This window comes from Pithys albifrons, chromosome 9 (genome assembly GCF_047495875.1).
Source record: "Pithys albifrons albifrons isolate INPA30051 chromosome 9, PitAlb_v1, whole genome shotgun sequence".
In the NCBI taxonomy this organism is placed as follows: domain Eukaryota; kingdom Metazoa; phylum Chordata; class Aves; order Passeriformes; family Thamnophilidae; genus Pithys; species Pithys albifrons.
Window position 1 is genome coordinate 17,586,241 of NC_092466.1, and position 14,612 is coordinate 17,600,852.

The window sequence follows — 14,612 nt, forward strand, 5'->3', positions numbered from 1 at the left end:
CTGTTCTTACCTCACCAAGTCTGTGCCATTGGACATCTTGGAGGGGAGAAGATGGTGTACCCTACTTATGCAAGTCCCACAGATCAGCTCCCTTCTCAGGCATACAATTAGAGCATTTCCAGAGCAAGAAATAACCTTTATAAGCAGGGGAAGGCATCGACATTTCCTTAACAATTATTTTAGTGCTTTGGTTGCTGTAATTCTGTACCATTTTCTTACAGAAGGTGGAAGGGCAGGTTTCTGTCACTCTTAGTTGAAGTCAATCCTGCTTCAGGAGAGACTGCTGACAGGGAAGATTTTCTTAAGAGCAAAAACATGGGCCCTCACTTAAATTAATAAAGAGCTTTACAAAAGCACAACACAGAAGAGCGAGGGAGCTGAGAAAGCACGAGCTGCCCTTTCTTCCACAGACACAGTTGCCTGGCGGGAAGCCGTGCACAGGCACTGCAGTCCTCTCCCAGCAGGGCCTTGGAAGGTGTCTGTCTGCCTCTGGAAGCTTTCTGGACTTTTCTGGCTGCACCCAGTCCCTCAGAGGATGCAGTCCCACCACCTGGCACGAGCTCTGTGCATCTCCACTTATCAAGGATTCAGCAATGTTAGGGTTATGCCTTGTATCCATACAGGGTTTCTTGCCGTTTTGCAGGCTGTTGTTCCCTTTTGCCATATGTTTACACATAGGATATCAGATTCCTGCTGGGCACCCATATCTGGATATGCACTAGGGCCTTGCTGGCAGAGCCAAGTGGCCATGTGGAATCAAAGGAGAGGCAACCAGGAGTTGAGAGAGATCTCCTCATTAGAATATCAAGCATCTCCTGCTGAGGAGACAGTATCTATATGAAGGACCCAATAGTGAGCCTGAATGTATTAAATGTCTGTACCATTGGGTTGACCCTACTAGGCTTTGTGAGCTTTGTGATGTAAATGGTTTTACGGGGAAGTGTTAAGACCTGTTAAAGTTTGCAAAACTCTTCTAATAGCAATCCTATATTGAAAACAAAAAATCATCCCATATGGCTTTCCAGCCATTTGGCATTCATTAGTTTTGTCTTACCATTCTTAATATAATAACACTTAGGTGCTGCTTAAGTTCCTTATGAAATATTTATTGTACTTTACTGTAAAGTCTTCAGGCTGAGAACTGTATCTTACAGAGTACTCATACCACATCTAGCACTCTTTTCGATTGCAGCCTCCAGAAGGTATTGTGAAGATTCCTTACCCCAAGATCCATCCCTATCCTGTCGCTTTTCAAAGAAGGTCTATTCTTAACTACATGTTTAACACAGCTGGTGTTTAAATAAAAATTTTCGTTTTTTTCCATCTAAAATGATCAAAACAGTTTCCAAGCAAATAATTTTTTTACTTGAACTTCAAATTAATGTTGACCCTATTGAGCTGTGCTTGACCACTTTATTTAACCAGCTCAGGAAATATGTAACAAATGCGAAGGGTTCTTTTTTTAAAAAAAAAAAAAGCTGCAGTTATTTCGGCTCTTATTTTGCATGAGAAAATATTTTGTTTAGGAATGACAGTCATAGGCATTCTCTCATACATTGTAATATTTTCCATGTGTGGCAGCTTGTTTTTCAGTGGTACAAATATGTGCAATAAGGGCTAAGGATAAAAATTAATCTAACAGCTTTTGCAGCAATGCTTTTGATGGTTTCACTCGATTTCATTTTCCTGTGGATACTGCCGTTAGTTCTGCTGCTTGAAATATGTGAAGCATAATTCTGAAAGGTTCACGAGGTTGTAGGGATCCAGTAAGAGATGACTGATTTCTCCCCCCACACACATACACTCCACCCCACACCCACTCACCCACCCACCAGCAAAACATAATGCTGTACTATTTTTGGTAACAGGGAAAGGGCCTCCCTGTGAAAACAGAAAGCAGTGTATTTCTCAGTTACATCACTTTGCAATCTAATGCTGTGTTGTGCTCAGTGTTTTTGTGGTGATGCAAGTCTTTTTTTTCCCTTCCTTTTTTTTTTCTCTTCAGCCGGTTGGATTTTCCCCATCTTACAGCACCTCGCAGGTCTCTTCTCTGAGCAGTACGTTGCCTGAGTGAGTGGAAACATACAGATCAGCTGCAGGTTTCTGTCTACAAAAACAGAGTGAAAGAGAAAGAAAAGGGTTGGGAAAGCAGAGACAAATATTGACCTGGACTTATAGAAAGACATCCAATGGCTGAATAAAGAACCCTGTTCATGTTTTGGGATATTCTTTCAACTGGCTGGAACGAGAGCGGATCAAAAGAATGGGAAATGCCAGCAGACCCTTTAGAAGAATTGCTTATTTCTTATGCCTTTTATCTGTGCTTTTGCTGACTGAAGGGAAGAAACCAGTGAAGCCAAAATGTCCTGCCTGGTGTACTTGTACCAAAGATAATGCTTTATGTGAGAATGCCAGATCTATTCCTCGCAGCGTTCCGCCTGATGTTATCTCACTGTAAGGGCTGTAAGCATTTGGTTATTTAATTTATGATTTAAAATGAACTAGGATGTGTGATGTTTTCAGTGCATACAGAAGGATGCTTGCTGCAGGGAGTACCTCCAGCATTCAGAATCATCAGCTAATGTGTTAAAATTGTGCTGCATCCTTGAATCCTGATTTTTATGTCCCTTTCATCTGTCTGTCTGTCTGTGTATGTGCACACATATAATTTTATACCTTCTTCTATACTACATGAAACCTGCAGCATTATTTTTGGGGGTGTGTGTTATTTTTTTTTCTTTAAATAAATTTCTCTGTGATGACCAGATCAGTATTATAACCATGGCTATATGAGGTTACATTAATATATGGTTGTTTTTTTCTTCTTTACAGATCCTTTGTGAGATCTGCTTTTACTAAAATCCCAGAAGGGAGTTTTTTGCTCACACCATCTCTGCAGCTTCTGTGAGAAATATTTATATGATGCAGTTTTTGTTATGAAATGTATATGTATTCATAAATATTTTAGAAAGGGTCTCAGTATTAATTTTATAAGAAACAGCAACAGAAGATTCATTAGATGATAAAATATAAGACTTTTCAGCAATGTGAAAGATACTGCATGTTTAATTTTTTCAAAGTATTTCTACATAGTGTTTTGCAAGGCTATCTGTTGTCAGTGCTACTTTGAATGATTACATGATGAAGCTTTTGGTGACAGAACATATGCTATCTTCATTATACCTTAATTAACATTATAGTAGGAACTTGAGCATTGCAACAACTATTCTTGTTTCTTTTCTGCAGTCCTGGGACCTGATCCCAGTATAAAGCTGTCCGTTTGTAACTTCCGTAGACTGTGAGCTCATAACCCCTCAGATCAGGCCCCTCATTGCAGTGGGACAGGTCCTGAAGTCCTTTTCCATGTAAAATTACTATTGACTTCTGTGGAAGTTTAGTGGGAGTTTTGGCTTCATAGCACCTGGATTTGAACCTGTTTGTTATTTCATGATCTTAAAAGTAATGAAGATTTTCTTCCAATTAAAAAATTAAAGCAGTTATTTAAAAATCAAATATTGCCATGAGGTATACACAGAAAAAGAATATTTTGGGATGTTTAACTATTAGCTGCATTTCAACATAGGATTTTTACAGGCTCACAAGCTTTCCTAGAAATGTGGGCATATGATTATATAATTGTGAGCTATACAGAGGTAGAGGGGGTGTAACCTGAACTGTTTATAGTGGATGTGCTGCCAGCCTGACACACACCCAGATTTGTCTCAGAAATCCAGCAAGACAGACTCCCCGATGTGATCAAAATCAGCATCGGATGTCTGACCCAAACTGACTTCCCGTGTACTCTAGATGTGGTCAGAGGTGTAATGTTGATGCACTGGAGCCCTGTGGCTGTTAAATTAAACTGCTGCCGAACCGATAGCTGAAGCCCTGACCCCGGCTGTACTCTGCTACCTCAAGTGGAGCTGATAAGGAGGTGCAGACATACTGTACAATTTTGGATACAGGGTAAATAGGTAAATGCAGTTACTATGGAAACCTAAATGCTTTTCCATGGTGCTTTATTCCAGAGAAGCTTTTCCCAGGTGGTCACAGATCACAAAAGGGACACATTTCACATCGTTCCCGCAATGGGCCTTTCAAAGGAGAGGGAAAAAAAAGCAGCAGCATTGGTGGAGCTGTATCTGAAGAGAGTGAGTAGGACATCATCTCTCTTGGCTACGATACACCACCTACACTTAGCGATCCCGCTGCCAGGCAGGCAGAACTGGGTAGGGTGGAGTAGGACAGACACAGTCATCTTATTTTGATTTATTATAGTGCCTGGCACAGTGGGGTTTGGCAACGCCTTATGGCATTTTGGTAATGATAATAATTTCCATTTCTGCCATGCACTGAAACACATGTTCTACACTGCTGTCCATGAATGCTGCAACAAAACCTATGACCCTAGAAAAGCAGGTTTTGTTACACTATGGGCTTTAATGAGTGATCTGTTCTCTAGATACATTTCTAATATGGTAGTTGAACTGCTTGCCATCTTTGGAATGTCAGGCTGCTGATCTAAGGCAAATGACTCCTTAAATATAGACCACAGGAGCAGGATTGTATCTGTGGGGACAATACTCCAGTTTGTACGTGGGAAATAAAAAATTTCTTCTTTGGCATAAGATAGTAAGGGAAATAACAGCATGGAAAACTCAGGTTAATCAAAAAATACAAGAAATTTTAGCTTTGCATGATTAAAGCTGTTTTGGCACGTTTAATTTAGTCAACAGCAAGATTTAGCAGCCTCTATGTATTTCTGTATTAATAGAAATGCATATAGAAATAGTAATAGCCTCCAGCATTACATTTTTGAAGTCCAAATGTAATTTGGTATCTCCAATGCACCAGTCTAAATATGGAATATATCTGCTGCTATTATTATTTACTACTATTTTTAATGTAGTAGCAGCAATCGTCTCTGGAAAAATCATGGTTTCTGCTGAACACTACTTGTAACTCCCAGGCCAGAAGAGCTTTTCCCCTTGTGTAGTACGGATGGTATGCTCTGCTCTTCGTGTGACAACAAAAATACGAAGAACCTACACAGCTATGGTGAAGTGCCAGGAGGAGTGTTTACTGAATGTAGAGAAAATCTCCCTGCTCTCATCTCCAGCACTTGTATCTCTGCATATCAGCAACGAGCTGAGGGTGCCCTTATAAACTGATGACATGAAAGCCCATAGAAAGAAGGGAGGCAATCATGGCATCAGGATTTGTACCTCTTGTCACTGTACAGTTCCTGCTAAGCTGTATAATCAGTGCAACATCTTCAGCCTCTGTCCCTAGAAGTAGTTGGCTGGTGAGTCTCAGATGAAGCAAATCTGATGTTTGAGGTCACCGAGTGGGAGAAAAACCACTTGGTGCATCAAATATATGTGATACAGCCATTGGGGAGAGGTATGAGACAGGAGGCAAATGAGCTCACCAAGTGCAAGACCTACAGTATAAGCCTGGCAATCTCTAAAATAGCTATACTATTTAAAGAGTTACCACTCTGTTCTCTACATTATACAGCAGAGTGCAGAAAATGAAAAATTATCCAGAGAAATCATATCAGAAAAATAAAATTAGTTGCAGAATTTACTAAACTGGTCTTCTACTACTAAAATACTTATCTTCTTTAAAACTGAAGTATTTCTTTTTTTCTGACAAAAAGGAAGAATTTCCTGCTTATATTTTTTCGTACATTTCATAAAGTAACATACTTAAAGTGGAAAAAGCAGTCTGCAATAGCCAAGTGAGAAAATAAATCAACTGCAATTTATTCTTAATGCAAACTAATGCAAACTTCAAAACAAGATATTAACTCTTTAAGTGAATTGATTTGTACTTGGAAATCTTGCATTCCTGAATGTCTAAGGATGTCATAGTATGCATCTATTTATCCGTCAGATCCAATGGATAAAAATCTGTTGTAAAATTCATCATTCATCCTACTTGATGATGTCTCACCATATTAAAACTGTGGCAGTCCAGAGCTGAATTAAGATGGACAAATCCACACCTGGCTGCTAAGCATAAATATCACTGGAAAAATGAGTGCTAGTGCACTTTTAATGCTTACAAAATTACATAAAATTAAATGTGTTACTGGTATTTTTAATGTTAGATGCACACACTAAGAGCTATTTCCAGCAGGTACAATGTGGTCTTAAAAATAATTCTGATTTGAACACTGCCTAAATTAAGAGATGTTCCTTTTTTTTTTCTCTCAGTAACTTCTCGGTACCCTCATGTTAAATAAGCTTACAAGTTTAACTTTTAAGTTAAGACATTTTCCTGCCTGCCAGCAGGGCAATTTCAGCTTGGTGTTTGGCTAACCAGCAATTTAAACCAACTTGAACATCTCATTGTCCTAGTATATCTCCAGAAGCACTTGTACAATCCCATTGTTTTACTGGCATGATAAACCCAAGTTTACATCCCACAGAAGTCAATGGAATTTTATCAGATGACCTCAGTAGGCAATTGTTGGGTCCTTCCATTAACACCAGACTATGATGCAATATATCAGCTTTACAGTCCTATAGTGCTTGCACAGAAAAAAATGTGAAACCATGCAGTGGAAATTTGGCCTACCATGGCTTGCTGAACCATTTTCTAAAGCTGTTAACAACCTAATGGTCTTTTGTTTTGCATTTCATTGTGCAGATTGTTTACGTCCAACACTTTTGATGTTATTAGTGATGATGCTTTCATGGGCCTTCCTCATCTAGAATATTTGTGAGTGCACAAAAGTATATTTCCTGGCATTATTGAATAGAGTGGGTGGGCTTTCAAGTTCCAGGCATTGCTTTGACCAGAATGAATTTACGGCCCATTACAGGTTCATAGAGAACAACAACATCAAGTCCATTTCAAGAAATACTTTCAGAGGACTGAAATCCTTAATTCACCTGTAAGTAATATATATTACTTGGATATATTACTTGATATATTTAATATAATAACTGAATCACTGTTGTTGAATTTCTCATTTTGATATATACCTGTTCATATTTGTTGAAGTGGCATTAGTAATTTAATTATAATGTTAATCTTTTTATTTCCTCCAAAGACTTCCAAACTGTGTTATCTGTAGACGGCAATGACCCAAACAGCTTCCAAGCAGTACATGTTTGGCAGTAGCTCCCTGCTTTTCTCTGCTCAGAGCACTGGGGATTTCCAGCTGAGCATGTAGGAGCAGAGGGAAAGGAGTATGGGTTGGGAATCTTGGCACTGACAAGGTGAGTCCCAGTTTGGGACATGGAAATGTGGAAAGTGGGAGTTATGGTTAGGAAGGTGAGAGGCTGAGGGATAGACACACACCTCTTCCCAGGTACCCCAGTCTGGCATTGATCCAGAAGAATATTTACAGCCATTCCTGGGACAGCCCATCACTGTCCACTTCAGCCACTAACAGTATCCAGAAAAATTTGACTAAGTACAGTTTGAAAATTCCCACCGAGGACAATTTTAAATCAAAGACTTGCAACAAGATGCATTTATAGTGGCTGACTGATGTACATGTTCCACATCACTGTAAGGCATAGCAGCCTGTAGACTCCAGCAGGACTGGCTTCAAAGCCCTGCTCTGCACCTTGTCCTCTTCTGCACACGAGCGTCCCACAGTCAGGATCTGTCACATACGCACACTGGGGTTTGCATAACATTCCTTATGATGCTGTTCAGTCCTTCGGAGATCTTGCCCTTCAGAAATGCAGCCAGCCCTTGCCCTCTGACATGCTGCAGCCCCTTGCTGTGTTAGCCAAGAGGGGAGATTAGTCCAAGGCACTCTGGATGCCAGTGGGGCTGTTGGGAGCAATGCTCCACATGCCCACACCAGCAGGGAATTTCTCGTGTAACACTCACTGGCAACAAATACCTGCAACATTTCACTGCAAACACAGGAGTAACATCTTTGTGTTCTGAGCTACGGAGGCAGTTTCTACACAGGTTTTTGTCTTTTACCTCACAAGTTTATCTTTTAGCAATAATTTTATTTTAGCAAGGAATAAATTTGTTGAAAACACAATACACACTATAAGAAAACAGAAAAAAATTACAAAGAATACTGGAAGAAAAGGAGGCTAAAACAGGAGAGTGGATTCTGACCTTTCGGCCTTAACACAATAATCTCCAAGAGGGTTTTGAAACAGTCATTTAACTTTACTTTCATATATTTTGACAGAGGAGAAAAAGCAAGGGTTCCATTTTAAATAGTTAATTCATAAATATAATAGTGGAATTGCAATTCACCACATCCTTCACCACATAGTAAATGTATCATAAAACGCTTTACTTTTTCCTTTTTGGTCAGGACAAGGCTTACAGCTGGGTGAAACCAAGCCTACTGTGACTACTTGTGTAGATACTTATGGAATGGCTCTAGGTCTGAGGAAGAGGAAGGGAAGAGGAGAGGGGAAAAGTACATGAAAAGGCTGTGCACATCCCATAACAAACCCATATTAGAGGTACAGACATAATTATACTGTTGTTAAAAAGACCGATAATTGGATAAGGCTGGTAACTGGGACCCTGACTTCAAAATATTTATGCACATGAATACCTTTATATTCACAAGTGGGTCCAGTACATAATTTATCACATTCATTTACTTATTTAGTAGCTGCTACTGCCAGTGAAAAAATTGCTTTTCTAACACAGAGGAAGGCACAGTTTCTTCTCCACAGAGTATGCAGTCCAAGAGTAACATCTTGTCTTGCCTGTCACAGTGGTTTCTGGGGATGGTTCAGGAGTTTCACAAGAGAAAACATATGCAAAAGACAGAACCACATTTGAGAAGCCAGTGCTATTTCCATGCATATTTTTGGGACATAGACTTATGCATCATGCTGTTATTGTTCATGGAGTGCTATTCACAAAGACAATGAGAAATTTGCAGAAAATAACTGCAAAGGCATCACAGAATGTGACTAGTTTAATCTGCTTGCAGAACCACTCCCCATCCTTTAGGGAAAATTGCACATACATATTAAGAATAATTATTTGGCACCCCAAGGCATTTTTCATTAAAAAAACAGGAGAGTACTTGTGTACATAAAATATATTGAAATGAATCATAGTAAATAAGCATACAAATGAGTTCTGTGAAGTTAGATAAGGTGAACTTTGTTCTGTTTATTCTGTCCACTTCCTTTTCACAACATAAATTTTGCAATGCAGTAAGCTATCCAAGCATTTGTATTTTAATAATGCAATTAACTTTGATAATTTCAGTGTGTCCTTATTGAAAAGAGAGCCATCTAATATTTATTGTTATGGAACAGGATTTATTTTCTTGTCAGAGTAGATTTAAGGACAGAAAAATTAAAAATAACAATTTGTTTACTAATTGACTAATTCGATGTCAAAATCTTACAGTTAGCATTGGACAATAATTTCTATGCAGAATATATAATTTTGATAGCATTTCTTTCAGAGCTATGACCATAAGTTTACCTGCATGTTTAATGTTACTCATTATTAAGACAATACCAGCACCAAACACCAGCACCATCTAGACCAGGCAGTGCTTTCTAATATATAAGTATGCTTTTTAACAGTGAAATATAAAATGCATAATTTTCATTCAAAACTTGACAAATGTGTAAACTTATTTAAATTTTTCTGTCAGTCATATTCCCGTGGTGTTGATGAACCACTGCTACTTCCCAGTATATCATCTCTTTCACTTTGCTATATAATAATATATAAAAACTATACAGGGCATTAAACTTGACTCACCTTGCATGTCCACACAGCTTTCTCCACGTGAGTCACATGAATTGCTCTTGAGCATAAAATTATGCTTAAGTGAAGCCCATGATACATACATATCCAGTGTTACAATCAGATGTACCTTGCAAGTGGTGAAGTCAGAATGGACTAATGGAATCAACCCGTATTTACTACTCCTGATAAAGCAAACACTTAATTTTAAATGAGGCAGCAGATCTAGTACATCTGGTCCTGGTCCTGTTCCTGAATTTTGGTTCATGCGGAAGTGTCTTTGCTTGGCTAAAGAAATCATGGTTAATAAATTACTTTTATGTTTACAAATTAAAACAGAAATGGTTCTAAGTCTTACTTGCTACAGATTCTAACTGGGGTCTTAAACTAGAATGATTTCTTTCCATTTGTTTTCTTCTCTAAGTAATAAATAATTTTGTTAATTGAAAGAGGTGTAAACTATACCCTACAACATTGTTCTTTTTTTGTCATGCCCTCCATGACATCTCCAAGACCTTTGGTGGACTCACACAGACATGTCTGACTGAAATGTTATATATTGTTTGTTTAAATCCTGCTCACGTTTCCTCATCACTTTTACTAGCTAAAATACTCACTGAATTTAAATGAGTTTCCCCAATATTAAAAATTGGGAATTAATGGCAGTTTTTTGCTGGTCTCATACACACACACACATGCACATGCACATACCCACCCACACACCCACATTCCAGGAAGGAAAATCATGCTGATCAGCAATTTATTGTCTGTTACTGCATATTTCCAAAAACTATGAGCTAAACCTAAACCCATTAGAATGTAAGACAGTATTAAGATTTTCCTTCCAGAAAAGATACAAGAAAGTGAGAAAATTGCAGTAATATGAACGCTATGTATTGGAAGCTCATAAAAATAATATCAATACATCCAATCATGACTAATTGTTTTAAAATGTTAAATGGTGTTGGCGAAGCACCAAAGGTGATTGCACTTTTTACTCTGCTAAGTGAGGTATTGTAAATGCTGCAAGGCTGCTGAAGAGTGAGAAAGCAGAAGGAGGCATGGCATTTAGTGGAAGGAAAAGTCACAATGTAAATGAGCTATTCTTACAAGAAATCTTTTACAACTAAGTGCTGGAGAATACCAGTGTTCTTTACGAGAAGAAAAATACCCCACACAGTGTATTACAACTTGCAAAAACGTGCACTTTCATGAACTAGCACTAATACTGAAGTGTCTTCTTTTACAGGAGTCTTGCAAATAATAATCTCCAGTCGCTTCCAAGAGACATATTCAAAGGCTTGGATTCTTTAACAAATGTGTAAGAAAGCAATTAATTAATCTATTGATTATGCTAAAAGTATAAAGTGTTTATTTTAGAGAATATTCTGAGTAACCGTTCAAACCAATAGCCAGTAATGGAATCTTGTTACTGGGTAGAGACTACGCAGAATGGGTGGCCCTGGGTTTTTGTTGATCGTTGCTGAGAATTTGAGTTAGTTTTCAATATTCCACCTGTTATGAAGATAATTAATATTGTTAGTAGTTTTGTGATAAAGCTGCATATTAATTGAGACTTCGTGAATAATAAGGAATATCTTCAGGGATGCATGAGAGAGCAAGGCATGAGGAGAAGGTGGAAGGTATTTAATGGAGTAATATTTTAATGTGCAAGTAATTTTTAGGAAAGCTATCTTTTATCACAAAAGCATGTGTCTTAGTAAGTACCATTTCCCATACTAAATCTAATTGCAACCAAACCAAAACATCAACTTATTTAAATATATGTATTATTTACCAGTAAAAATACAAAATATAAACAGATATATCCTATAGTTGCTTCACTGAAATAGATCCTGTTTACACTATACCAAATCCTGGTTCACCTGATTGGGGATAATAAGCACAGAAAAAGCCCACTCCCTGTAGTAACAAGGTAGGCTGAATTCCTAGTGTAGAACTGCAGCAGTAAGATGTGGAGATGGTCAGTGTATCTGGTAGCATTCCTTGGCATGACTGACCATGGCCAGGTGGTTACACAGTGTGGTCCTGGCACTTGCCTGTTCCTGTACATACGATCGGAAATCTGACTGAAGACAGCTGTAAAAGACCTGAACAGAACTCTTTGCTTGTGTCTCCCAAAGCCCTAAATGAGTATATCTAAAGGAAATCGTGAATACTGACTGGTTATGTTAATTCCTATTTTCTTATCTAGAATGCTCTTACTGAGAAAAGGTAGTCCAAAAGAAACAGAGGTCACTAGTTTGGTAGGCTTTTAAGTACCTGTAAACTTGGGTAAATCAACAAAATTTCCAGCTGATCATTAAGTTAAGGTCTCCTTGTTTACCTTAATATAATAAAATCTGTGTGGGTTCTGATATGTAGATTTAACTGTGGGTCAGGACAAATTCAGCCAGGAAGGTATCAAGTGCAAATAAGCAAGAGAGCACATATTTAACATGAGCCTGTTTTGTTGTCCTGCAAGGAGGAATACATCAGCAGACAACATATTTAAATGCATGATTTATTTGTTGTAGAGATCTTAGAGGCAATGCATTTCATTGTGACTGCAAACTGAAGTGGTTAGTGGAATGGCTGGGCAGCACCAATGCAACAGTTGAAGACATTTTCTGTGAAAGCCCACCAGTATATAACGGTCGCAAAATCAATAGCCTTTCTACAAATGACTTTGATTGCATTATTACAGGTAATGTGCTTCAAATTATTTAATCTTGTTAAACTGAAGTCAAAGCTAGAGTTTTTCATTCTAGAGCCCATTTAACCGGAAGTCTGCATACTGGATGGAACTTCCACTAAAATCAATATGAATTCTGTGCAGGTGTAAGTCTGACATGGGAATCATTTGGGAGTGGAGTCTTATACTGCTGCATTTACTCAGACTTTAATATGTTACATAAGGATTTAGAGAACTGGAACATAAATCAGCACCTCTTCCAATTGAGAAAGACTGAAAACCAAATTGCAGTGCTCCTTTATCAACAGGAAAATTAGACCAGTGCTGAAATGCTGCAATTTGTAAAAATTTGGTATCTGATAAGCAGATTTTTTTTCAGTACAGTATGTAAAGTATCTCTATAATTGTCATCTGTTTTGTGCACTTTTGCAGAATTTGAAGTTTATCAGTCCCTGCCATACCAATCTCTCTCAGTAGATACTTTCTCATATATGAATGATGAACACGTGGTTATTGCTCAGCCTTTTACTGGAAAATGCATCTTTCTTGAATGGGACCATGTGGAAGTGATGTTCAGGAATTACGACAACATTACAGGTATGAATACTGCTTGACAAATAACAATCCAACAGCTGATCCAAAAAGTGGTGCTAACCCTGTCTTTTACTTTTCTTTTTATAGGTACTTCGACTGTTGTGTGTAAACCTATAGTTATTGAGAGTCAGCTGTATGTCATTGTCGCACAGCTGTTTGGAGGCTCCCACATATATAAAAGAGATATTTTTGCTAATAAGTTTATAAAAATCCAAGATATTGAAATCCTTAAAATCCGAAAACCCAATGACATTGAAACTTTCAGGATTGCTGAAGACTGGTATTTTGTTGTTGCAGACAGTTCAAAGGCTGGTTTCACCACAGTTTACAAGTGGAATGGGAATGGATTTTATTCCCATCAGTCTCTGCATGCCTGGTACAGAGATACTGATGTGGAGTATCTTGAAATATCTGGCAAACCTCATTTAATTCTGTCAAGTAGTTCCCAAAGACCTGTAATATATCAATGGAACAAAGGAACAAATGAATTTGTTAAGCGGTTTGATATCCAGGATATGGAAGATGCATATGCAGTGAAGCATTTCAAAGTGAAAGAGGATGTATACATTTGCTTAACAAGATTTATTGGGGACTCTAAAGTAATGAAATGGGGTGGTTCAGCATTTCTGGATTCACAAAGAATGCCATCCCGAGGGTCAATGGTATTCCAACCACTTCAGATAAGTAATTATCAATATGCCATTCTTGGAAGTGATTATTCTTTTACTCAAGTCTATTATTGGGATGCGGAAAAGTCAAAATTTGTGAAGTTTCAAGAATTAAACGTACAGGCACCAAGATCTTTCATACATGTCTCCATCGATAGGCGAGATTTTCTCTTTGCTTCAAGTTTTAAGGGAACTACATTGATTTATAAACATGTCATAGTTGACTTAAGCGCATGACACTCATAATTCTGAGATTACATCAGACTTTCTACTGTAAGCGGACAAAATGAACTAAATGCATGACTCTCTTATCTTACTTCCAAATGAATGCCTTTAAAAGTTGAGATTGCTAGAACAAAGTATTACTAGTATCTTCATCTTTAATTGTCAAGTCTAGTGGTGTTGGAAGTTGCATTTTTTAACAAAAAGAAATTAAATTAACTGTTCTTTGCATCCACAATATGTAAATATGTGTGCAACTGCATCTGTTGCTATAAAGAATATTAAGATGTACTTTTCCATTTATTTATTCACCTGTTTGAAAAAACTGCCAAATAAAATGTTTACATTTTGTGTCTTTCACATTCCAAATGTTTTCTGCAGGTGATACTTTTTATTTGTGTATATATTATACACATAAAAAAAATAAATCTAAGAAGGCATATTGCCCAATGCAGTGTTGTACTGCAGAGAAGATACACAATATTGAAGATCTGGTGGTTTTACACAGAAAAATAAGTTCTTGATAAAAATACTGTGTTGTAACACAAGCCTATAAATTATCACCTGGACATATTCCTTGCAATTATGTGAAGCTTCACTGATTGAAACAGAACTCTACCCAGAAGAAAGAGTTCAGTTATATAGATCGGGTTCTAGGATGGAGGGTTCAGTTACACACACGTAATTGTAGGATGGGGCTTTGTACTGTGTAGAGC

General features: G+C 37.8%; 1 protein-coding gene and 1 long non-coding RNA gene across 4 annotated transcripts in view; one reads left to right on the forward strand and one right to left on the reverse strand.

The window, feature by feature from the left end:
- LGI1 (leucine rich glioma inactivated 1) overlaps positions 1–14,256 on the forward strand; it is a 29,228-nt gene extending 14,972 nt beyond the window's left edge. Inside the window, exons 2-9 of one of the 3 annotated variants that reach the window (XM_071563036.1) lie at positions 2,006–2,454; positions 2,833–2,904; positions 6,658–6,729; positions 6,833–6,904; positions 10,967–11,038; positions 12,255–12,424; positions 12,845–13,009; positions 13,094–14,256. In XM_071563036.1, the coding sequence (XP_071419137.1) occupies positions 2,264–2,454; positions 2,833–2,904; positions 6,658–6,729; positions 6,833–6,904; positions 10,967–11,038; positions 12,255–12,424; positions 12,845–13,009; positions 13,094–13,911 (1,632 nt within the window). In that variant the 5' untranslated portion in view covers positions 2,006–2,263 and the 3' untranslated portion in view covers positions 13,912–14,256. Of the gene's footprint in view, positions 1–1,671; positions 2,455–2,832; positions 2,905–2,996; positions 4,152–6,657; positions 6,730–6,832; positions 6,905–10,966; positions 11,039–12,254; positions 12,425–12,844; positions 13,010–13,093 lie in introns of those variants that run through there. The other 2 variants (XM_071563035.1, XM_071563037.1) reach the window with 2 other exon arrangements.
- On the reverse strand, positions 1,091–9,973 carry LOC139675440 (uncharacterized). The gene is made up of 2 exons (XR_011698484.1): positions 9,733–9,973; positions 1,091–2,107 (listed from the first exon to the last, which is right to left on the reverse strand). It is a non-coding gene; the product is annotated as an uncharacterized lncRNA (long non-coding RNA).
- Positions 14,257–14,612: the final 356 nt, after the last annotated feature.